At 41.6% G+C, this 25410-nt stretch overlaps 1 protein-coding gene across 2 annotated transcripts in view; it reads left to right on the forward strand.

Moving 5' to 3' along the window:
- Nucleotides 1-25410, forward strand: part of DOCK10 (dedicator of cytokinesis 10) — a 163806-nt gene that overhangs the window by 46037 nt on the left and 92359 nt on the right. For both annotated transcript variants that reach the window (XM_068407080.1, XM_068407079.1), the window contains exons 2-3: nucleotides 17677-17796; nucleotides 25124-25213. In XM_068407080.1, coding sequence (XP_068263181.1) covers nucleotides 17677-17796; nucleotides 25124-25213 — 210 coding nt within the window. The remainder of the gene's footprint in view (nucleotides 1-17676; nucleotides 17797-25123; nucleotides 25214-25410) is intronic.

The following is a 25410-nucleotide window of genomic DNA, read 5'->3' on the forward strand; positions in this document are numbered from 1 at the left end:
AGAGCAAAGGAAGCAGCCTCTCACGTATTTGTTCTGTGTGAGTGCGCTGGTATCTGGGGCATGAAGGTGAAGGCACGGAGGAAGGAATAGCTGAGGCAAGCGCACTGTCAGGCCAGGAAGAAAATAAATGGATTGACAAAGGAGGAGTCACTGACATCAGGGGCTGTTGCCTGGACAGATCTGTTAGCAGAGCTCGGACAAATACAAGGGGCTCCTTTCCGTGGGTGTTCATGCAGGGACGTTGCTGCCCTGTCCTGGAGCGCTCACCTTGTGTGCTGCTGGCTTTTCTACCATGATGAATTGCCAGCCCTTTGCCTGCTCAGAGCTAGCTTTGTGGATTTGTAGGCAAAATGCAAGCATCAGCTATTCTGATGGCTTCATGCAGGGTTTGTATGTGAACATTGATGTTTCAGCTTAAGTTGTTAGACTGTAAGTGGAGTCACATTTCTCAAAAAACAATGTAATTCACTTCCAGTTGATTCAATACCAGAATGACTTTACAGAAGGGTGCCTCCTATGTAGTCTTTCCTAACTAAATTTTTAGCTTTTTGTTTAAATTGTTTTGTTTTTCTATTTTCACCCTCTTAAAAAAAAAACAACCCCAAAAAAAAACCCCAAACATTTTCAAAGCATAGACCAATACTGAACATTTAATTCCAAAAGACCACCTGTTCTCGATCTCCCCCCCACACACACATCCCAGTCTTTGATGACAGAGAGGTTGGGAGGGAGGTAACTAGGGCTTCCTGCGTTATCTGGTGCTTGCTCTGTGTCTGGTCCCAGTACAGTGATCTGCTTTACCTGTCCAGTATGAGGTGCAGTTTTTACATGCATTCACAAACCACTACAGAACACACACTATTCCTGACGCCTGGATGATGCAGAGAAGACAAAGATGTGGTGTACGGTCATTGACGCTTCACTTTTAGTCTCACAGTCCCTTTAGTAGACTTTTGGCAAACATATCTGAAAGGACATACAGTGTATTGCCTCTCACTACAATTGATTTCCTAGCAAGCACTCTGACCACCCAAAGGGTGGCAAATTATATCTGATACAGCTAGCTTTGTCCAAATGCGTGGCTGACTGCAGGCAGCATTGCCCTGCTGTGCTGTGCGGGGTGGACAGACAGTGATGGTGGGCTTGCTGGGAGACTGCAGTGGAAGACCAGGTGAGGAATACATGAAAAGCAGCATCAGTTTGTATTAATATAGCTGATCTACTGGCACTGCCTGTGTGTTGTGGGATATTGACTGTGTTGAGTACACTAGCAAGGTCTCCAAATTTTGTAATATCTGCATCTTACATCCGTAATATGGGATAGAGAAGGCTGGAAGGCTGTGTGCAGTAAGTTTTTAAAAAATAAAAAACTAAAAAAATTAAAAATTTTATAAAAAGAAGATGATAGCCCTTTGGTACCCTCTCCAGGGTACCATATTTTTTCTTGTTCTCACCGGTACCTGAGGTGATAGCTGCCTGCTGTCCATGTGCTAAAGTCATGGTTGCAAAGTGCAGAATTTTTTCTGTTTCTACTCCAAGGGCTGGGTGTTTGGCATGGCTGTCATCCTTTGGTTTTTCTTCAACAACTTTGTTGCTGTGGTTCTACCAGGAACTCTTGACATGCTGAAAATGCCACAAGCCATTCAAGGGAGGTAGGCAGGTATCTTATCTGCACTATGCCAAGTGGTGAAGTATTAAGTTTGTCAGCCAAATTTCTCCATACTGGTCTACGCTGCAGAGACTGCCTGAATGGTAGTGTTACTGACATCACGGTGATCTTAGTTTATAAACGAAGCAGTTTTGTTATGAGAGGTTTGTCTTTCATTTCAGAATTTAATTTCAGAATAGGCACAATACGCAGTTGATGCAGCTTGTTCCAGCAAAAGGAGTTTTCTTGTTAATTAAAGTATCTTTCTCAAATCTGTTAAACAAAAGGCCTAAATCAGGATTATGTGCGTAATGGCTATGGATGTGCAGTTATTTATATATACATGGGCATAAGTCAAGACTATGTTTTTGACTTGCACTCCGTTTGTATGTGTCAGCATGGCTCCCAGACAGAGGTTCTGAGCTGAAGGGAAGCATTCATTCCCTGCAACTTGCTATGAATTCAATGTTTGCATGTGACTTCCCCCCTGCCCCCAAATTTGAAAAAAAACAAAACAAAACAAAAGAGCGTGGCTAACTGAAGCTTCATTTCTCGATCCTTCTTGGTGGGAGGTGGTAGATTATATTATTTTAGAAGGACGGTATGGTGAATACAGTATTTGCTATGCAGCAACTCAAATATTGAGCTTGTTTTGGAGTGTCTTTTGTGTTAGTTGAAGATACACACTTTAGGGACTTAATTTTTGTATCTTTATACGGCTGCTAGCAAAGCAGTAGTGAAATTCATTTTTCCAATGATTGCACGACATACTGTAGCAAGGGATTGGTTTTGTCCAGCAGTACATTTTTACATATTGCTGTATATCATAGATTGAAACTGAAGTCAATGAAGCATGACAGTGAATAGATTTAAGAGGGAAATAAATTAAGTTGGACAGAAGGTCTAGAAGAAATGTAGGAAAAGAGAATAAAAAAATTATTAAAGAACTCGTGACCCCTATCAGAAAACTGAATGCTAGTGGCTCTGAAGCAAAGGGAATGTACAGCTGTTCCTTAACAGGAGTAGAGATACCAAATGTTATTATTTTTCTTATTTAGATGTTAGTAAGTTTCGTCAAAATGCTGGGAACAGATGAAAATGTTCAGCAAAGACAGCAGAGCAGAGGGCAATGAAACACTGAAATAACTACCTTACATATTTAATAATTTTTTTAAGTGCTTCAACACCCTTTTTTTCACTATGTGAATCTTATACAGCAGTTCACAAACGTAAACCAAGGCTTGTGGATTTCCTGTGACCAAATACCTCTTTTCTTGGGATAACTTTTGAGGTATGGATAATACTTCTCACCTTATACATAATGGTTCTGAATTTGAAAGCAGTGCAGGAGCTTTGTACATATTAACATAACCAATTTTATGATGTCTTTAATCAAAGAAATAGAGAAGTCTTTGAGGAAAAATTAGGAAATCTTTTACAGCCACACTGATGCTAATGAAATTTAGACATTTCACTGGTGATGTTATTCCCCATTAGAAGTGTAGAGGGATTTGCATTCAAAACAGATCTCAGAAAGTGGAATCTTTATTTGCAGTTGTTTACTATTAGTTCTGTTTACATCTCTGTGTGAATGCTGCAGCTTATTTGTTATTTCATTGCTTCAACCTTTTAATGCCTTGATGTTGAGAAAATATAATGCTCAGTGCCTTTAGCATTGAGTCTGAAAAACTGGCTGCCAGAGATATGGAAATAAATGAGGTTTGATAACATTAGGAATTAAAATCATTTGGACAGAAGATGCTTAGTGGAGTAAATTGGATAAGAACCAGCTGGAAACTTGAACCTAAGTTCATCTTTTGTGTTTTTGGGGAGTAACGCAAGTTCATCAAAGTTTCAGGAAGCGGTGGGGACCGTTCCCTCGGTGGAAAGGATGCTCTGGAAGGGTTTCTCCTTGCTGCTGGAGGCAGGAGGCTGGGAGAGAGCCTTCCCAAGGGACAGAAAGATGGAGCTCAGCTCCTTCTGTGCGACAGTTACAGAAAGGAGTCTCTGAGAGGAACTGATACCTGATTAAAGTTAAGCCAGCAGAGCTGATGGATCCAGCATTAAATTTAACTTCTGGCAAGGACCCCTTGTCTTGGCAGCGGCGTTCACTACGTTATGTGAGAGGCACTTGGGACTCAGTATAGATAGCGTGGTGGTTTGAGAGAAAACAAGGGTGATTCCAACTTGGTTAATGTTGCGGTGCTATATTGGTAGCCACTTGAAATGTCTGCATACCTTGGCAAAGGGTTTCTGTTGTCTTTTCTGTTTTCTAGTGCCAGACACAGATGCTTTTCACCGCTAAGGAGGATTACAGTGAAATCTGTCTTAAGCAGTCACACAGCTGGCTCATAGCACTCAGTTTAAAGGAGGTGATCTTCTCAAAGGCAGAGCCAAATGTTGAAGATAATGATGAGATGAGTTTTTAATTCATGAAGTTGCACCATGTTTTAACTGTGGAAGACAAAAGCAAACTAATCGGACCAATGTGTTGTTTTGTTGTGCTTGGGTTGGACACGCTGGGTGGGCTCTATGTGACTGCTCTCCTGGCAGGGAAATCCTGCACGTGGAACAGTCAGGTGGAAATTCTGCAGAGGTTTGTTACTTTGGATCAAATGTTAGTAACACAGAAAAATGCGCGAAAGAGTTCGTAGAACTCAGACTTTTTTGCTGGAAAGAAAGAGGGAAAAAAATGGCACTCGGGGTAAAGTCACCGATCTCAGAGTACTTAATTGAAACAAGTTGTGAAAAAGATGCTTATTGCCCAATTTGCAAAAAATCCAGAATGAAAAAGCAGAAAAACTATCAATTTGTCTTAGTTATGCACACTGATATTAAGTAAAAATAAAAAAACTAATGCATGCCACATAAAGACTGTGCGCACAGGGGAATGCTACAGCATTCCTACAGCTAATTCCTGTAGCATTGCTGCTACAGCAGGATGAATCCTCAGCTGGAACAAAGAAGAAGAAAAGGATCTGTGTGTGTGCATGCACATGTGTGGGCACTGAGGGGGTTTGTTCAGTTTTAAAAGACCTTTGTGCCCTGCCAGCCTTCAGACAGCTGAGTGTTGGGCGAGTCTCCTACCTTAATTAAGAATAGTTTGATTGCCCCGTGTCACTACTCCAGTTGCCTCTGTGGTTCTGAGACACTGAGTGAGGGGCTCGTAACTTGTCGGGGTGCTGCTGTGATTGCCCCCACGTCGGGTAGTGGGGTGGGGGAGCTGCTGTGATTGCCCCTGCGTGGGGCATCTAGGGAACAGGCTCTGCCTGTCAGCTTTACTCTCACCTGAGGTGAGAGCAGGATTGAAGCAAGCAGTGATTTTTCTTAGTTGGCAGGGGATAAGCACTTGTAAAAGCAGGTTTTTGCAAGCCAAAAATGTGTTTTGCATATTAGAATACAACTTTCTCTATTTTTCCCTTTTTATAACTGTCTGTAGATTTAGGAGTTTGCAGGGTGCTTCCTCCTGTTGATGTTTCATGCCACTTTGAAAGGGGAACTGTTACCTTGGTCCAAAAGCAGACATGATTCGGGGCCCTGGCAGCACGAACCTGTTGCTGCGTGCTCTGTGATGGAAGTCTGCTACCGAGGGGCTCAGTCGGAAGTTGTTCCGTGAATGCCTTTTTTTAGCTTGCAAACATATGTGCACATGAAGTAAGAGTGCAGCCGTTTTGGCTTTCGAATCGGGGAGGGTGGTGAGGAGAAAGGATGTAATGGGGTTTGAGACAAAGACAGATGTTCAGTTGCAAGCGTTTTTTCTACAACTTCCTATTTAGATTTGCATTAGAGGCGGGGGCTGGGCGTATTTATGGTTTAATGAGACATTGAACTTAAGAGCAGAATATTATTCACAGGAAGAAGTGAGTTATTGCTGGTTTTCTTCTTCTTTCTGTTCAGTTACTGTGTATACTGCATGTCAGTTTTAGACATACTTCCCCCTTGAACAGTATACGCAGCTTCCAGTTGTTATGCTGAAGCTGCTGAAGGAAGGGGGTTAAAGGAGCACAGTTTTTAAAGAGAGATTTGTTTGCTGCTTGAATTCCTGCGGATACAATGAGCTTTCGCGGGAGATTCAGAAGGGAGCCCAGTGAACTGCGGAGGAAGAGAAGGACCATTAGGCGAGTGAATCAAGGAGAAATTCACAGATTAAGCTGCGTGAGTATGCACCCCTTCTTCCATCTCTTCTACGAAACTGGTAAGAAATTACAGGTCAAACACTCTTCAGACTACGTGTAGGAGAGAGTAGGATTTATTCCTTGGTGTGTACGTAGGATTGACTGAGTCTCGTCAGTCTGTGTGATGAGGTACTGAACATTGGAGAATGATTACTGAAGTCTGAGACTGAAGCGCAGGGAGGTCAGGAGTTTACAGAACTCAAGTGCATTAGGGAAACTTGTATAGCATCACGTTGTCGATCAGACATGTACTGATAGCAGCATTGTGGGATAGTCTCTCTGGCGCCTGGTAACACATGCTTGGTAGTTCCATGAAAATCCATAATGCTGCTTCTGGAGTAGAAAGTTACTCTGTGCTATTTCAGATCTCATGATCTGTTATGGGCGATTTGTGCCTCTGGAGACCAGGAGGAGGAGGAGAAAGCCAGTGTCTTCCTGCAGTGCAGGGAGCAAATGGAGAAAGTTCCAGAGCCTTTGGTGGAAAGATAGAGTGAGGTTCTGCCCCACAAGGTAGATGGCAGCTTTGCCAGTGATGTCTTTGGGCCAGGACTGCGCCTCCTGAAACTCCGCTGTGTGACCCTGGGCAGCTCAAGTTAACTGCGTTGTGCCTAAGCTTTCCTCACTGAGATGGAAATGGCGGTCAGTTTTAGGTAGAACACTTAGAGCCTTCTGTTGAGAAGCCTTAGGCAAGTACTGGTTTTCAGTGTATTCTCTTAACTTGAGAGATGACTTTATATGTCAAATGTTTAATGGCTCCCCAGAGAATAATGTGGAGCCAGTGGATCCATTTCTTCATGGCAAGAGGTGTTTGGTTTTCTTCTGTAGTAGTTTTGTATATCCAATTACAAGCTGTGTTTGTGTGTGCGTGCTGGAGGCTGTTTTGAGGCTATTTTGCGTGTCCAGTGTAACAAAGAATCAGTGATAACACACTGAAGGAGATTATTCTCATTAACATTTTTAAACAGGAAAGAAAATAACTTAGCAGTTGTAACACTTGGTCACAGATTGCTTAAGATGATCTGTGGTTCATCTAGTGGTGTTTGGGTTTTACTTGTGACTAGCTGCCATTTTGGGTAGAGACTTTGTATGGAAATGGATCTTTTTGACAAGGCTGCTTTATAGTGTGGTTCCTGCTGCCCTGAGCTGTTGGCATACAGTCGAAGATACCAAGTTTAAGCTTCATGGTCTTGGGTCCCAAGAATGAGTGCTGGTGGTGCTGCTGAAAGTGTCTAACCCTGGCGGTTCACAAGACTTTGGGAGGAGGTAGGCACTGCTGCCTGGCATAGCCTCTTAAATCCTGGTTAGGAGGGATTTTTGTCATTATTGTACAAATCTTGACTATACGTGAATAGCGCTCACCAGAAGTGTTTGAAGCCTTACAGGAAAGTATGGCTGGAAATAAAGCCCGAATGGTAACAATAAATCAGTAGCCTGCCTGCAGGTGAAGAGGAATATATTTGTTCATTCTTGCCTGTATCCTCAGATAACAGAAGCTGAGAGTTTGTTCAATTTAGTGGTGCCAAAAAACCTTTAAATTGTTGTGATGTCTAAGAGTCAATAAAATGTATCATACTCTGACCTAAAACTTAGAGCGCTTGTAACCGTGGGCCAGTTGCCTTTAACTGGAAGTAGGCAACGTGCCTTTTTCATCAGAGGCTTGTGGTTCACACTGCACTTCCCGTGACGTGGCTGGCTGCTGTAATGTCAGGGACGTAACTCAGGTTTTCGGGGGAATCTGTTCATTCTGATTTCTGTTCTTTTCAGAAATAAGATAGACTAAGATGGGGTCACTGTGTCATGTTATTCTGCAAACATATTTGTCAATAGTTTGTTTAGCCCTTAGGAAGCACAGGCACACTTGGCTTTGCTTTTGTGGCTTGTGACCTGTGTCTTTCTACTCAATGTTTCATAATTGGAGCATGTTAAATCTTTGGCCTATGGGCACTTTTTGCTATCAACCAGGAGCCAGTCTCTCCTTTGTGCATCTGTCCTCCGCACCTCCAATGCTGCGGATTTCAATGTGGTATTAGCTCCCACTGCAGCTGTAAAGGCTTTTGTATATAGGGACCTGATTCAAAGAGTGCATTTCTTAATATACTACTTTTAGACCTGTATTCTCTGCAGATGGACTTGTATTATTTGCTGGAAACTCATTTTTTGCTAAGACTAATTATGATCTGATTAGTTTTAATTGATTGTAGGTTGTTGATGGAGCTCCAAAGGTTTTGCTCTCATTTATGTTCTGTGTGTGAATGACTAAATAATTGATTGGGAGGGTAGTTGATGTCAAGGAAACGATTAGAATTTTAACGTCATTGTGAGAGCTGAGTTTATAATGGTCATGTATAGATTATACTAATTTTTACTCATAAAGCCTCTGTGGAAATACTTACAATTATTTACTCTGATATGTAGCATGAAAAATATCTGTAACTCATGAAGAGATAAGTAACTGTAGTGTAGGCAGAAAAAGGGAGATATTCATTGAGTAAAATGAAGCAGAACAGCATGCGTGAGATTTGCCCTACGGAACAATGACTTATTACTGAGTACTCTCTAGAAGTCAAGTGATATTTTTTAAAAGTTTATTTAGAGCTAATGCAAACATTTTTTTGTCAGTTGTTTTTGCTTCAGGGGCTTCTGAAGTGGTTGAGCTGCTTTCAAAAAAGCTGTTTGCTCAGTCTACAGGTCTAGGACTTCATACATCTGAATTTTAGTATTTAGGTGAAAGTGGGCAATGTAGTTCGCTTATGCACTGTGTTGCAACTTTATCATCAGACTTAAGATAGTGATCAAAGTCTTTATCTTCAGAGCATGATCTAATGAACAGACATTAGAGTTTTCCCTTTGGTCTTTAAAAAAAGAGTCTCCTATGTACTCTAAAAACAAAGTCTACTAAAAAGAAACCTTTATTTCAAATTAAAAAAAAAAGCGTTTTTAAAGACAATTCTGTGCTGTGCACAGTGTTATGCAAAATACAGCCCTGTTTTATCAGCAAGCTTGTGCCAGCTGAGCCTGGTGGCAGAGCAGGTGAGCTGGGAACACCTGGCATATCCTCCCTGTATGCAGGTGACCGTGGGTAGATCGCTCCATCTCCTGTGTTCATCCAGTTTGCACAGACGGAGGGGACTGGTTTAGTCTGATCTTGTTGCTATAATCAGTTCTATTACTGCTGTGTAGATGCTGTAGGTGTCAGAGCTGGATTTCTGCCTTTGCTATGAGGGTCATCTGAGTGCCACTTAAGGGCAAAAATTGGGAGTATCTTTTTTGTAATGTAGATTTTCCTTAGACTGCAATGACTCTATATATGTAAAGTTATATATGTGTGTGTGTGTATACACAGACAGAGTCAGAAGTGCTGTTTACATAAACTTTATACTGAAAGCTTAAAAGCTTTGGTCAAATCCACTACGTGCAGGTTGCAGGATGGTGGTGTTAACGTTCCTGTTTGTGACCATGAATCCTCCCGCCTGAGACCATGCTAGAAAAAGCGAACATGAAGCAAAGAGTGTTTACAGAATAGTTGAACTAGACTCACTCCAGCATCCCCTTTGTGGTGCCCAGGGCAGGACAATTCACTTCTTTCCTGGGGTGAAGTAATTGCCAACGAGGCCAGTGGCCCGGAGGAGCACTCCAGCTCTGCCTTGGCAAGTCCTCTCCGCTCCCCCACAGCTCCCATCCCTTCTTCCCAGTCCCCTTCCAGCACATCCCACCTGTCTGTTCAGATGTCTGTATGAAGATGAGTGAATCGCATCTTTGGCTTTTGCTTGCTTTCTTTATGAACAGATTCAGCATGGTAGCTTTAAAGAAAACCTTTTGTTGCTATAACTGCACTTTTTTTTCTGGCTAAGGTCAGGTAAGGGGAGTGAAGTGGCTGAGTGTTGCCAGGTTAGAGGTCTGTGTAAATTAAACTTAAAAAAAAAACCCTTAAGAGACTTTACAAGACTTTCTTGTTTTTCCCCTGAAGTGACCTATGGGCAAATATTTAGCCTAGGCTTCAGAAGTACTCACTGTTTAGAAGCTGTAATTTTTGACATTTTGAAAAGCCAATACATGAAATTTAATTTAAAAAATTAGCAGTTCCTTTAGAGATCTTGTTGACAGTGGTGTGATAATGCTGATTTTAGTAATTTTCTGATTAAATGAAATTTGTTTATCTCCTTCCTAAAAAGGATTTCCAGCTAGTGCATAAACACAGAGGACAAGTAAGTTGTTTCCTTGTTACCTGGAATATTTTGAAGACTATATTGGTAGTTTTATCTAATGTCTAAAATGACAAGTGCTGGTCACTGAAGATGCCCATGCATACATGCCCATGCATATACCTTCCAGATGCAGAAAGCACCGCAGCGAGGCTGCAATGCCAGGTGTTCCTCATGGCTGAGAAACAGAATTCAGGAAACACTTGTGACTAAGTTGAGTGTAGCATGAAGCATCCCCTCTCTCCCCCAGCATGGATGCTGTGCTGAACCAGCAGTCCTGTGTGGCTTGCACATTTTAACCATGAGTGAGATGGTTTTACGAGGCCTACAGCTTTCAAAATTCGTAACGAAAGCAACGATAAATTCTAACTTGAGAAATAAAGGGTAATAGAAAGAGTCGGTCCCTCCCAGTTGCCTGAGAACGGGTCTCTGTGGTTTGAGTAGTCTTAACCCTGGTTGCTCATCGGTCGGCTTGCTGGAGAAGTTACGTGTCTGTGTGCCACTGAAGTCTCCCATGGCTGCAGCTGTGGCCCTTCAGTTGGAATTAAAATGATCTGAGTTAGCTCATCCAGATGAGAGGAGTTTCCATTCTTTAAATCTTTAACACACTGTATTCTCTTACAGTAACTTTTAAAGCTGGAAAATCTGCAAAGTAGACCTTTATAGATTTTGATCCACAAAGCAATGGTAATTTCCAATGTAAGCAATTAGGATTCATCCCATCCCAGCTGTATTTGTACAGAGTAAGTCTCATTTAGAAGCAAATCCCTTACTGGTGTCAATGAGAATTTTCTTTGAATAAAGAGGCTTTAATGAAAGAAAACTACTTTTCACTTTCTTTATTCCCAGCAGGATCTTCCACAGTTTTCCCTGCTTGTGTGCTGCTTAAGCTGATAGGTACTATAGCATTTTGGAAACTAATTTCTGAATCACTAGGAATTTGGGGGTTTGAATCTTTTTGTAATTCTTTGCAATTTTCTCTGTACCAAAATCTTGTGGGAACTGGCAGTCCCCTTAATAAAATTTATTGGCATGTCGGCTTCACCACTGACACTACAGAGTGTATCAGTTGTGCTGTGCAGCCCTGAAAGACTGGCTGGGTTCTTTCCAAGCGCGGTTCTCCAAGGTTTACTGAAAGACGTGACAAATTAAACATTTTGGACATGACAAGTGAGTGTGTTTTAGGGTGAAAGGGAGGGGGTGTCACAGAAAATTTTCTTTGTACCACTAATTTTAATAAATTTGTTGACTGTGGATCACATACTGAGCCAAATGTAGCCTTTATAACATGGCCAGAGAGTTTGTTGACTGTAAATAGATGCATACCAGGCCAAGCAATCATAAAAATGGTGAGGTCTAAAATAAGAGGAACCATCTGCCTGCTGGTTCTGGCCATGCTTCCCTGTCCTTTCCCTGAATACCTTTTGCAGGGTCTGAATTTCCTCCCCCATGCTTGAAATGCAAAACTTATTTTCCGTAAAGAAAATCCGTAACACTGTGTGGAGTGTGTTGGGAGTGGAGAGACGGTGAGAGCATGTTGAGTTGATGAGACCTGTCGCTCCCAGCTCAGCTGCTTGCGGGTGTTGGGGACACCACAATCCCCACGTGGCTGTGCTGTCTCTGCTCACTGGGTGCAAGTGCTGCCACGAGACTCGCTGCCAGGAGCACGTTGGGTCATCTGGCTGCTCACCCATGATCTCAGCTGGTGGGGGAAAAGTGTGCGCCCGGCGCAGATACCCTTCCCGTGGAAATCACACAAGGCATCAAACTGCTGTACTGCCTTCTGGTGCATAGAGACTTATGTTGGTCCTACAAAAAAGTAAGTTTTGGTGACTCCGTAAAAAGCGAATGGTTTTCTGTCCTCAGCTTCAGCTCCTTGAATATTCAGGCAACTGTGGCTAGCATGCCTCAGAGCTGCTGGGCAGTCTGTATCACTAGCACATCTGAAGACAGGGTTAAATTCAGCCTTTACACTACACCTCCTCCAAAAGTCATGGAGTCCCAAGTATTCTTTAGCTTCAGTTTGGACAGACTTGGCAAAGGAATATTTAATTTAAATTGGCCCACCCTCGTGGAATAAAATTAATGACATATATTAACCATATAAAAAAAATCTGAAGTCATGTATTATGCCAGAGACAGTGTTTAACTGGGGAAAGGAAAGGAAGAACAAGGCATGTGAGAAGCACTTCACATTGATGTCATCCCAGAAAGCAATTCAATTTGCTGTTCTGAGTTTTAGTAGGGTTGGGCTTGGTTAATAGTATCATTGAGAAGTCTATAAAAAAATGAAGGAAGGTGATGCTGATATTCCAGTAAGTGGCCCTTTCTCTTTTAAGTCTGCTCATTTCAGTATTTCAAATGATACTAGAATGAATGGTAATTTTGTATACTGGAATGAGTTGCATACTAGAATGAATACTAGAATGAATTGTGATTTTAGGCAAGCCATAGCTTGGATGAAATATAAGACCAGAGTCCTGCTTGATCTTGACCAATCTGGCCATCACAATTCTTTTGACTCTTTTTATGAACATGCAGTGGATCCTCCTGTCATGAAGATATTTTGGTCCAGGTAACTGAAGTCCATCAGCTTAAATTCATTCTGTGTATCTGTTTCTTTACTTTCCTTCTTCCTGGCATGAGAAAGAGAAGAAATTCATTTAAACATCTGTACTAAATTCAGTAAATTTTAGATACTCAGGATTTGGTGTCAGGGAATAATGCGTCATTAAAGCATTAGGAAATCATAGCATTTGGTATAGTTTATTTTTAGAATGGGGAAGTGCTTGGGATGACTGTCCAGAGACTACTGATCTCTGTTACATCATTTCTTCCTTTAGTGAGTGTTTGCAGAAATACAACTTCAGGAGGATGATATATAAGTCATTTTATCCTATAATTGTGAAGAGAAGAAGAGTACTAGCATCAACGCGCAATGCCTGTGCAGCTGAAGTCAAGCCAGGTACCATATCTGTTTCTGTAAAATCATTTATGTGGATATTTTTGGTCATTATTACTGGGAAAAATAATGCTTGTGTACCTAGACCAGAAGATGATGGCGATCAAACTGTGCGTCACTAGTGGAATCTGGGCTGTTTCACCCACGTGAAATCAAGCAGTGATTACCCCTCTGTGGTGTTGGATCTCCTCACCATTCAAAAAGAGTTCGGAAAAGTTGGCTGAACAACATACAGAAGTACACTCTACAACACTCTCAGGGTGTGAAGTAAATGGTATTGCTGTGAGTGCTTTAGCAGGTGAGGAGTTGGAGAATGCCTTTTTACTAGATGTATTCACAACCGTTTCAGTACGACTAAATGTAATTCATTACTCACTTGAGATAGAGAATATAAAAAGCATTATAAAAATCCAAGCCAGCATAATTCGATCTTGGCATGGATTGCTAGGTTAGTCTGTTTCCAAAAAGAACAGACAAGTTAAATTGAGAAAAGGCAGCACTATGGTTATTAAATTAGCTTTAAATCAGCCGTACTCATTTACAAACCTCTGCTAGTGTTCGCAGGGAGAAGTTCGCTAATCCCAGCATCACTGCTTCTGTCTGACTGTGACAAGAAAACTGAGCAGTCATTCCACGCCTTCTAGAGATAAACTGCTAACTGAACCAGCTGCCACTGCCCATGCAAATGCAATACTAAGCATCGCAGTGCTAAGCTTTGCCCCATCCAAAGTGCTGGCTCTACAAGGGATGGAGTCGGTGTCCACACTGCATAGTCTTAAGGTTTGTAAGAACATGCAGAATTGATAAAGAGAGGCATCGTGTTTATTATATTGTCATGCTTGACGTTGGCAGGGAATGGACTAGATTATCTCTGCAATCGGTGTATTGATGAGGATAGGCTACTACTTGCACCTCTGATTTAAGGAAGTCGGAATAATACAGTATTGCATTTTATACAGGATTTTGCTGTAATGCCATAGAAGGAAGAATGGCATTTGTTATTGCATCAGTAGAAAAGTATCTCCATAAATATTGAAGTGCTTCACCAAAAAGTTTTGCAGTAATTTTGATAATGTCACATCTGCTTATCTTTAGTTACATTTTGGATGTGTGAACTTTCTCATAAGACTTCTCTGTTAACATCTGTTAAAATGTTTCCATCAGATCATGCACTTTGCAGCGTGAGAGCAAGAGAATTAGTGCTGTCGGAACAGTGATGTTTGTATGCTCGCTGTGTTTCTCTGCTTCGGGGTTTTCTCGAGTTGCATTCTTGTCTCACATAAATGACTTTGCAGCTGTCAAAGAGAAGTTTTCCCCTGGAGTGTTGCAGACAGCTCTCAGGAGTGGCTTTCTGACTGCTGCCAGTTTCTGAAGAGAAAAGAGAGGCCAATGTGCCATAGCTTACTCTGCCTCCCCTGCACCTGAACATCAGTGTGACGTTAATTTTGGAGGAGATGTAGCTATGCTCACCCCAGCCTCGCAGGGATTTCCAGGGGGAAGAAGGAATACCACTTCATTCTGCCAGCCCCAGCAAAAAGGGTGGTTTCCATTGGCGTAGAGAACCTGCAAATGCCGCACATTTTTATGGCATTCCCCCATATTTCAAGAGAAGTCCCAAGATTTGTGGGATTCCCCAGCTCGCTCTTAGTCTGTGACTTCAGTAGGAAGGTGGCTACTTATGGCATTTGCTTACTTTATGGCTTTTTAAGAGGTTTTGAAAGCTAACATTCATGACATTTCCAAGGAGCATCTGACCTAGATTAATATTGTGTTGACACATCTCTGGTTTTGAAGAGTGGACATTTATGGTTTCAATGGCACATCTGACTTATTCAAAGTTGAGATTGTTGCAAAACCATTAGCCTAACAGTATCTGCTCTAGGAAGGGAGGGTTCTCAGTGTAGTCAATGTCACAAACTTTCTGCAGAAAACGTACATGTTTTAGTGAAACTGCCACACAGGAAAAATGCCTGCATGAAACACTTGTACCTCATAAGTATCAGTGCATGTATTTTTTCACTTTTACTTTGAGTTTTCTTGTAAGTGGCTGCTGTAAGGTTTCCAACTGCACGTAACAGTTACACTGCTACAAGTTTGCTTTCTGCTAAACTTGGACTGAGTGAACTTTGTTCAGACCTGGGCATCGTCCCTGAAATGAGTGGTACAGCAGAGATGGTACCCTCAGTGTGCACTGGTGTTTTCTCTTCATGTTTTAACTCCTTGAAACTTATGTCTATATAGGGATATTTAATAAATAGATACAATGGTAGATTTAATGAAGGAGAGTCTAAAACTTGTGGCTAAAGGATACTGTGGTGACACAACATAACTTGAAAGGAAAGGAGAGTGAGCTGTGCGTGGTGGGATGGTTGGATGAGCCCATTACGCTACTGTGGAGAACCGCTGTCAGTAAACGGCAGACTGAAACCTCGGTAAAGAATACGGCTGCTACTCAACCCAAGCATTTCTTGAGCAGGACTGGATATTAATGTGTCAACTGGTACTGGCCAGGGCCAAGTACTGTCTTGGGACAGTCTAAGGTAACGTGACTGGGTTAACGTGAAGTCTCATGTGTCCTAGTAGGGTGCCTTGTCTTACCTGAATGTCACACACTGCTATACAGTCCTGTCACAGAATCTAAATTAAACTTTAAAGCTGTTTCTTCCCATTTGGGCCTTTTGTGTTTTACAGTGGCCTTCCTCTAGATAAGTTTGTTTCTTCTGTTAAACAATCGCAAGTTTTATTTCTAGTCAGTCTTCCTTTTGTAACTCTAAGGCAAGACTAACAACTGTCCTTGTATGTCTCCTGATTCATCTAGGAAGGAATCTAGCACAGTATCTGTGTGTCAGAATCCCTTTTTATTTTATTCATACAGACAGATCTTTTAGTGGTTTCATGGGAGTTGGTAAAGATACACCATATTTAGGTAGGTCAAGTATTGCTTCTCTTTCCTCCTCTCCCTTGCATCCCACAGCAACATTCATGAACCAGTTTCCTTGGGAAAGAGCTTTAAAAAGTCCTATTTATTACTGTTATGTGTTGATCTTGTCTATCTTGTACAAGTCTTTAATGTCTAAGCGTCAGTAGATAGTGCTTTTGGCCTGTGAATGCTAAATACTAATGATTTTTAGAAGTTTATTAACTCTTAAGCTGGCAAATGGGACTAAGAGAGTTAATAGGCTGAACTGTTGAAGGAACAGCTCCAACTTTTTAAATGGTATCTCCATGCTTGGAGGTTTTCAAGACTCATTTCAGCAGGGGGTTGGAGTAGATGACCTGCGGAGGTCCTGAGTTATTCTGTGATTCTATCATAAGCTGTTCAGCAGTTGAGTAACTTTCTAGGAACGTATGTATCCAGTGTTTTAATCTATTTTGTATGGCGATGTAACTGATACTTAATTAAACTTTTCATAGATGCATTTGATACCGAAGGGAGTCTTGAACTTAATATAGAAGGGAAACAGTGTTCACAAGGGCTGGGGAGAAATCTTGAGATGACTGTAATTACTGGAAAAACAGGAACTCTCTAGAACGAAGTCGAAAGAGGGAGAGACTTGTATATTTGGACCATTATATGTATAATGGACCATATGTGAATGAGAAAGAGAATCAAATATGAGGGAGAATCATGAGATTGTCCATTGGAGAAATTTCTTTTATGGAGATGTGAAAGCTTTCTTTTCTGATACACCATGTTTTTGGTTTTGGGAAGAGGGAGGGAAACTTTGTATTATTCTGGATAGCACGGTGTGAGAAGAGTGAGTAAAATGCAACTTACTTAATGTCCGCCATTGCATCAGACTGAAAAATTGTTCTGCAGAAGTGTTTCTGCATTTGCTTTCCACTAGTGTCCTTTTTCTCTCTCATACCTGCTTTTCCATCCCTTCTCGCAGTTCTCTTGCCCTTTCTCATTTACTCTTTCTGATGCTTACATCTTTGGGTTAAGCAAATGTTGTCACTCTAATATGTAACTCTTTGTTTAATGTATTCTAGCATGTCAGATGGGCTTATCTTTTTCTATTTTTGGGTTGTATTTCGAGACAGTGTGACTTTACTTTTGTTTGGCTGTTCCTATGGTGGTTTCTTACTTTACCACTGTTAGTACTGTTACGATGATACTAATCACACTTCTGACAAGAAAAACCATGGGGATGGGTGCCAGATGGTTTAATCCAGGAGAATAACCTTGGATTATTATCAGGAAAACAATGTGGTGGCACTCACAAGCTACCAGCAGTTCAAAAGGTGGGACTGTGTGAGACAGTGAAGAAATTAGTAGGTTACTTATTCTAAAACATATTAGCTCAAAGTCATATCTATGTCCAGTTCAAATTGTGTCCGTCCATCTATTTGCCTGCATGTATTTACGGAGAAAGAGGGAGAGTGTTTCTGAGAATGACAGGTAAGTTATTGTGGTGGGTTTGGTCTCTGTGATGAGCTGTCAGATTGCTCTTGAGTTATCAGATGGAGAGTGACTGTTACAACTGGCCCAGCTTCCTCACTTCCACTGTTCTCACATGAGCTCAGCTGCAACAAGATGGGAAGAATGGAGGGGGGAGGGAAGAAGTTAACTCATACTTTGGTGTAAAAAAAAGGAAAAATGCAGGAGATCTCAGTTTATGAAGGGTGAGGAAGGCAAATTTGAGTGTAGAGAGGTTACCTGATCTTTTCTTTTTTTTTTTTCCACAGCAGGAAAAACCCAAACTCTTGGAGCCTTTGGATTATGAAGCTGTTATCACAGAGATTGAACAAAATATTGGGGATAACCAGTTTAAGGATCTGATACTATTCCCCGACGATGACTTTTCAGTAAGTACAAGGCAAATATGTGTTATTGTTTCTCTTAGGTTTGTCTGCTCATTTATTGCTAGAGGGAGAGCTAGAAGTTGCCCAAGGGCTCTCTTAAGATTTTCTTAATTTATGCATAATGCCTTACTTCCCTCCCACCAAATTCACTCTGTTCTTTCTCTGACCTTTGTATATGAGTGAATTTACTGCTCAGGATTTAGTTAAAGCTTGAAGCCCTGGTTGTTCCCAAATATATTTCAGGAACTCAGAAAACATGTTATTCCATAACGTTTACTTGTCTGTTTACTCAGCACAGTGGTAGTTTGGTTAGTGCTGAAATCTCTCCCTACTATTATAATGTGATTTAATCACACTTTGGTAACTTACATCCAGTCTTTCTGATCCTATTCTGTTCAACGTATTTGGCCACTAGAATCAGACAACCCGTGATTCCCAGCCTTCTGCTCAAAGTCAGACTTTTTAGACGGTGGCAGTGACATATTTCCAGTCTGTGCCGTTGCTGACATTAGATTGCATGAGAAAGATAAATCCAAATGGACTTGATTTTTGTTTGGTTTTCAAGTTGTCTTAAATTCTTCTTCAGTGGGGTTTGAGATCCGGCATCCTGAGTGATGGGGGGCTGCAGAGTCCCCAGTGCTGCAGCAGGCTCCCATGGTGGGATGCTGAGAGGCAGTGGATACCAGAGTCCACAGCAGTGGAGCTGCCTGACCTCATCCCAGGTTCCCCATTGCTTGTCCTGGCAAGCTGCAAAGAAAGGGAGAACCTGGAAGTCCAGGGCAGCCCTCACCATGGCAGGGATGGGGCAGCTCGGGAGGGCAGGGGCTGCCATCCGGGCGGCTGGGAGGTGTGCTGCCAGGCAAGTAAGCTGGCAGATTGTCTGCATCTTATAGCAACTTCTTCAGAATCAACCGATCTCTGTAAAAGATTTAGATTTTGATGAATAGGCATTCTTTAATGGAAATACATTTCAATTTGTGACCAATTGTAACTGCTGTGTGAGGGCCCTTCCCATCAGCTCATGGCACTGCTACTATCCTGTGGGGCCAGCTTAATCTAATCGACTGCTTTGTTTTACTAAATGGCTCTTTTTCCTTGGTGGCATTAGCTGAGTTAATGTGCTCCTGGGATTGAGAGAAAACTAAACAGACTAGATTTCCTCATCATCATTAATTCCTTTATCCATTTTGCACATTTATGAATTTATGAAATTGAAATTTAGCATTATAAATCTGACTAGACATACTGTGGGCTGTCACAAGGCCCTTGAGCCCCTTGATTTAAAGTAACTGAGCTCAAGTCAGTGGAGCAAACCCTCTCAGCAAAAGAAGAATCATGTCCTACTGCTCAAGACCTCTGCCGGTCAAACTATATTTTCATATCCTTACTGTCATTTCATTTTGAGCAGTTGCTGCCTGGCTTTTAGTAGCTAATTCTATTTTGTTTCCTCTGTGTTACGCTTTGCAACTGTTCTGTGTAATCTGTTTCAATTAAAAAAAAAAAAAAAAAGAAGAAAAGATTAGGACAGATGGGAGAAGCGCTTGTGTAGTAGAGGTGGCCTGTATTCATAGAAGAGCAGAGGCAGTGGTAGGTAGGGTCCATATCCTTGCAGTAAACCTGTCTCTTTTCTTTGTTACCTTCTGTTGAAGTGAGCTGCAGTAACAAGAGCCTGTGCCCCCAGACAGGACTGCAGAGCTTTCATAGCACACAGGTTTCTCAGCTGCAGAGTGTCTATTTATAGCCCTGCTCCTTCCTGCTGAAATATCACCTGTGCACAAAAGTCTGGATCGGCCATTTGAGTAGAAAGAAATCCACATCTGACTGAATTAGGAGGAGCTCAGGCTGGCTCTGAGTGTTACTTAATGTGATAATGCCCCAGGAAATGGTGGACATTACTGTTTAACTCCTAATGGTTACAATTGCTTCAGACTTTGTGGCTCAGTGTTGATGCAGCCCCAGTTTGGGCCTGTGTGTTAGGACATCCTATGGGTAAAAGTCTCTTCAGACTGAAACCCCACCAAAAGAATTAGCTGAGGTAGTAAGCATAAGAGAAAATTCTGCTTTTAATAATGGTTTCCCATTTCCAAATCTGTAGTATTCACTGCATGCGTCAGATATGGGTCAATTACCATCATAGCAGCTGTACTGTCTAGTCTTTTGTTTCATCTCAGAATTGCTTTCTCTCTTTGAACGCAATTCAAAATCTTGTGAGAATAACTACATTCTCTACATGTGACAATCTCACAAGATTTTTCTTGGTCATTTCCAATGTCTTACGAGAAGTCTATCGAACAGCAAAGAATTCTTGGTATCAATCTGAACCTGATAGTATTCCTCCATTTCCCTGCATTTCAACAGAAGAATACCAGATGTATACATTACAAAGATGCATTCTGTGGTTTTACTCCAGCTGGGAAAAAGATGCTTCACTTTTTTTGTAATTATGCTTAATAATCCTTTAAAAAAAAAAAATCAATTCACATCAGTTCCACTTTTTGTTTTCCTAGCAATGCCTTGCTTGCTAACTCTCCTCCTGCCTGCCCAAAGTCCAGTTTCCCTTTGAGAAAAAACATGTCAGCTCAGCTTCATTTTTCACCTGCTCCTGGACCACATGAACAAATTACCCTTCTGTTGCTGTGCTGTGAAATAACGGCCAGTGAAATTTCTGCAGCCACACAGCAACTGTGTGGAGGAAGGATCTGCAGAGCTTCACAGGAGCTCCCTGTCACATGAATAGGAGCTTGCACTGTGCTGCTTGGTGGTAGTATCCTTTCATAAGTATTTTTTTCATCCTTTCTTCATGTCACCGTTCTTAGGAAATTCACTGAACTCCCAGCAGTCTCTTATCAAATCTCTCCAGGATCTCAAGTTTTGCATAGAATCATTGGTGCCCTCCCTTAGTGGCAACAGGATGCTAATACCTGTTAATATTAGCTAATGCTTTGCTAATACCTTTGATTGTGTGGAGGTTAGTAACTAAATATATGTTAACAATATGTTGATAAATATAAGTTAGTTGTCATGAAAAGGTAGCTGAAAGTATTAAACAGGTACTTCAGTTTGATATGGTATAAAAGCATGTTAAACTCTCTAGGTTGTGAAAATTTGTTCCTTCTTCTCTCCCCACGTACTGTTTTTTAAATCTCTGTTTGAAAAGTGGAACTCAGACTTTCTTAAACTAATTGTATAAATATGGCAACAAAAGTTGTTCGTTGGTATACAGAAATTCACAACAGATACATTTTGAAGGGGAGAGGGCAAGAGTAGGCAATGATGCTGCCTCTTCACATGAAACAGAGCACATGTGCCATAGGGGCAACTCTAAGTGCAGGACAGCGTCCTTGGAAGTAACCCTGTAAACCTGACTTATTTCTAAGATCAGAAGTTACAGTGGTGAGATCATGGGTTATTCTAAATAGCACATGACTTACCTCCCACTTACCCATGTGCTAGGCAATACCTGCTCATCCTTAGAGGAGCAGAAATCGAGTCCATTATTCTCATGACTAATGGGGTATGGGTATCCTTGACGTGCAAGTTCGCATCGTCTGGAGGGAGCAGGAAAGCAAGAGGTATCTAGACAGAGGGATGCACTCCAACATTTAAATAGAGAGAGCTAATGCAGTCAGCAAAGCAAACACTGTGTGGGCAAAGCATAGCCTCTCACACTGAATGTGACTTGGTGAGTGATGGGACAAAGTCTGTCCTTTAAGTGTGCTCTGTGCTTGCTTTCCTTTCGCTTTGCCCCCACGCACGTCCCTGCTCGGTGAGGCCTGTGCTGGGACAGCAGACAGCAGCCCGTCGGGAGCCCTGTATAGTGACAGTGTTTGCACGGTGGTATTTCTACATCAAAGTTGCATCTTGTCTATCAAATTAAAAAGCAGGATTAACTCATTACAGTTTTTGGTAATGTTAAGTAAATCTGTTTGCTTGGATGAAAATGGGGCTGAGCAGCTTTTCTTTAGAGAGATTGAATCTAAACATTAGCATACAGGAACATTTCTGCCGGTATGCGGTTAGCTCTCTTAGAAGGGCTGCCTTTTCAGGAAGTAAATATAATCATTTTTGATGCATCTGTCTAAAGATTTGACCAGTAGTAACATGTTTTCAGACTGAAAGCTATTAGAATAGATTCAGAATGAAAATATTTGAAATGGCTAATGGAGTTTGAACTCCATTTTCAAATACTAAAATCGCCGTGTCAGTGGGAAGCAGACACTGTCTGAAAACCCTATTCCTAATCAGTCATTGATAAGGAGCAATATTAACTTATGGCTTTCATTGTAGAAAGTGGATGTAGCAAGAGAGGGCGCTTAATTAAATTGCACCTTATAACACCTGGTGCCAACACTTTATGCAAATGAGACAGCCTGGCTGAATGCCAGAAATTATTGTTGGATACAGGTTATTTATATAAAATAGATTAAAAAAATAATTCAGAAGGATTATGGAATTTGATATTTTAGGCTGATACCTGTGTTATCTCATTATCACAGTTTGCCTGAACAAATGAGAAGATAGTTGGCCTCTGATTTGAACAGACAATTGCTATGGTTGCATAAACTTTAGAAAATTAGGCTTCATTCAAAGCACATTTATAAATGCTGAATTCTGTAAATAAAATCCTTTATTTTTTTGATGACCCTTTCAGAAGCACTTAGTCTGTTGTTGAAATTTAGTTGTTTTCTGAAGTAAAAAAGGTTATAGTGAATACATGCTGTGCCTGATCAGCCTTTAAGAGCATTTAACTTTGGAAGTAACCAGCTATGAACAGGAAGTGTTTTTGTGGCAAGGCTTTTGCAGCTAAGTGGTTAAACATAAGTAATTCTCAGAAGGGAAGTGCTTTGTAGTTTTTAAAACAAGTTTAAATATAACAATACACAAGATTTTCCATGTCCCAATTCGATGTAAATAAACCTGTGATATTCTTTGGCAAAGCCTGCAAATGCCACAAGCCCAATGTTACCTGATTTCTCCGTTTTGCACGGCTATGTTTCTTTATTTCAAGTGCAGTCTTGTTGAGGAGGAACATGGGGGAGTGTACCACAGGCAAAACAGTGGGCTTGAGTTACACGTCTTGTTCAGCTGCAGTATTTTAACAAGCTGTGTAAGGGAAGGGAGGCACAATGACCCCATTAAGGCAAATCTTAGCTGTCTTGGTCAGTGTGTTGGTGTCAATTGACAAGAAGCATTGTATTAGGTAAAAAAAAATTGACTTGCTGTATGTCTTAACTAAAAATAAAATACTGGAAACTATCTTCTGCATAATACATGGGGCAGATGAGTTTTGTTGTGGGCAAGCAGAAGAGGTTGCTGGTCTCTCTGCAGCTTAGTCACCATCCGGACAGGGTCAGTGCGAGGTATAGAGTGTGTAACACATCTCTTTTCTTGCGGCCTCCCACTCTGCCTTAGTCTGGAAACAGCAGCTGATACCACGGAACGATGACGTGCGTGTTTGTGGCTGCTGCTGCTGGCGGCGGGGCCCCAGCCCTGAGAACTCTCTATGACGGACCTCAGGGGCATCCGTGGGTTTTCAGCTGTGCTCAGGCATTGCATCTTGGGGCCGCTTAAAAAAAAGGGACTTAAAATGTCATAGATGTGTGAAGTAAAAGTAATGAAGCACATTCCAGAGACTGTGTGTACTGTTGGGAGGTCCCTAAGCAACCAAGGATTCAGACATCTTTGTTATTACTAAAAGTGGCCTGAAAATTCATTCTTCTTTATCTGCTCTCTCTTTTACTCATGGACTAAATGATTGTGCAAATCTCCGCTGCATGCGGGCTTTGGTAATACGGCTGGGTAGAGCCCAGGAACCTGCATTTAGGAAACCGCACTTAGCGTGTCAGAACAACAGGGGTTTTTTCACTTTGTGGTGTCTACAAGTGGTGTCACTATCGTTATTTGTGGGAGCCAAAGCGTTTTAATCACATTGTATCCTGAGCTATCCAGATGAAACAGAAAAAGGTTGGGGAATCCCATTACGTTTGCATCTGCCTGAGTAATACATGCCTTTCTTTCATAATTACTCATATGGAAAGTGATAGGTGGTCTGTGTAAGCTGTAAGGAAAAATGCGGTCAATAATATCCAGGAAATTGTTGTGTAGAGTCTGGGTGCTTCAATTTGTAGAGAAAAACCATCACTTTTTAGTATGAAACTGAGGCTTGAGAGGAGATCCTCCAGGGGCACAGTAGATATTGCAGACTGCTTTGTGGTATTATTAAACAGTGGTTCTTCATACTAAACCATTCATACACCGTAGGCCTTCCTCCAGAAATCATGAGCCTTTCTGCAATGGAAGAGAAAATGAGCTTGGGAGATCAAATTCGTCTTGGTGGAGTTACTCCATTGTAACTGAGAGCAGCATAGTCTGGTCTGCTGGGGTTTGGTTTTGTTTGTTTTCCCCTCTCATGGCAGAGAAAATGAGTGGGCCAGATCTGTGAATTAATTCAAAATACCCTAAAGCTTCATCTTGCGTGACTTTTGCAAAGTGGCTGCCTTGCCTGACCTCAGCATGGGGGCCCTGGGTCACACAGAGGAGCACTGCTGGTGGCCCTGGCCTCTTCTTGGCCTGGTGGGAACTGAGGGGAGCTTGGCTCCTTGTGGAGACCCTCTGGAGGTCCACTTCTCTGTGTGGTTTCCTGCTGTGGGGCCTGACGAGCCAGCTCAGTCAGGAGCTGCTTTCAAAAAAATGTCTTAATTTCTGCATCTTCTGTTGAGTCTGAAAGGAGGTTGCAGGAAGCATCAGGAATCCCACGTCAATCCTGCTCTGCTGTCTGCACCCATGGATGGAAGTGGCCCACGGAGAAGCTGTTGCCTGGTTCCAGTCACTCTCCGACCATCGAGCTCTCCTGTGGCAGTCCTTTTGCAACTTATTGGGAGGACTCTGTGCTCCTCTCTTCTCCTTCCGAAAGAGTCAAAGCTCCTAGTTCTGTTTCCATATTCCTTGCTGAAAAGGCATGAGGTGCAGAAGGGAAGTGGAGGAAGCAAGTAACACTGTTGGATTTGGCGTGTCTTTCTGGGAGAGGATGTAAGGAAGATTTGATGACTTTTTTTGTCCGAAACCTCAGAGACTAAAGCAAGTTTACTTGGAACAACGTTGTTCCCAGAAATCTGTTCAAACACTGCTCTTGCTTGTAATTAATGCTTTAGCTGATAGTATTGAATAGCGTGTGTGGGCAGGAGCTGGGTTGTAGTTGTTGGTGTACATGTGTATTGGCTGCATGACAAATTGAAAAATGCAAGCTGTAATAATAAGATTCTTAACCTCTTCATGAGACAAAACTGCTGTTCTGTCACTCTAATTTTCTTTTTTTTTTGTTTATTGTCAGACAGACACAATTTCACTGGAAATCCGGACGCTGTATCCTTCTGTACCTGAAGATGCAGAACAAAAAGCAGAAAATTTATTTGTTAAAGAGGTAAATATCTAGTGTGTGTGCCCTTTAATTTTAAATAAAAACAAGGGTTTGGGGGAGGCTTGCTATGATTATAATGAACATTTTTTTTCTTTTAGTATTGTTCAGATGATTTGAATCAGGTTTGAATTTTGGAGGCCAGAAGGAGGGGGAGGGTTAACAGCATATCTGCAGGTGCCTATTCTGAGATATTTGTATCA

Source organism: Nyctibius grandis, chromosome 8, assembly GCF_013368605.1.
Source record: "Nyctibius grandis isolate bNycGra1 chromosome 8, bNycGra1.pri, whole genome shotgun sequence".
Classification (NCBI taxonomy): domain Eukaryota; kingdom Metazoa; phylum Chordata; class Aves; order Nyctibiiformes; family Nyctibiidae; genus Nyctibius; species Nyctibius grandis.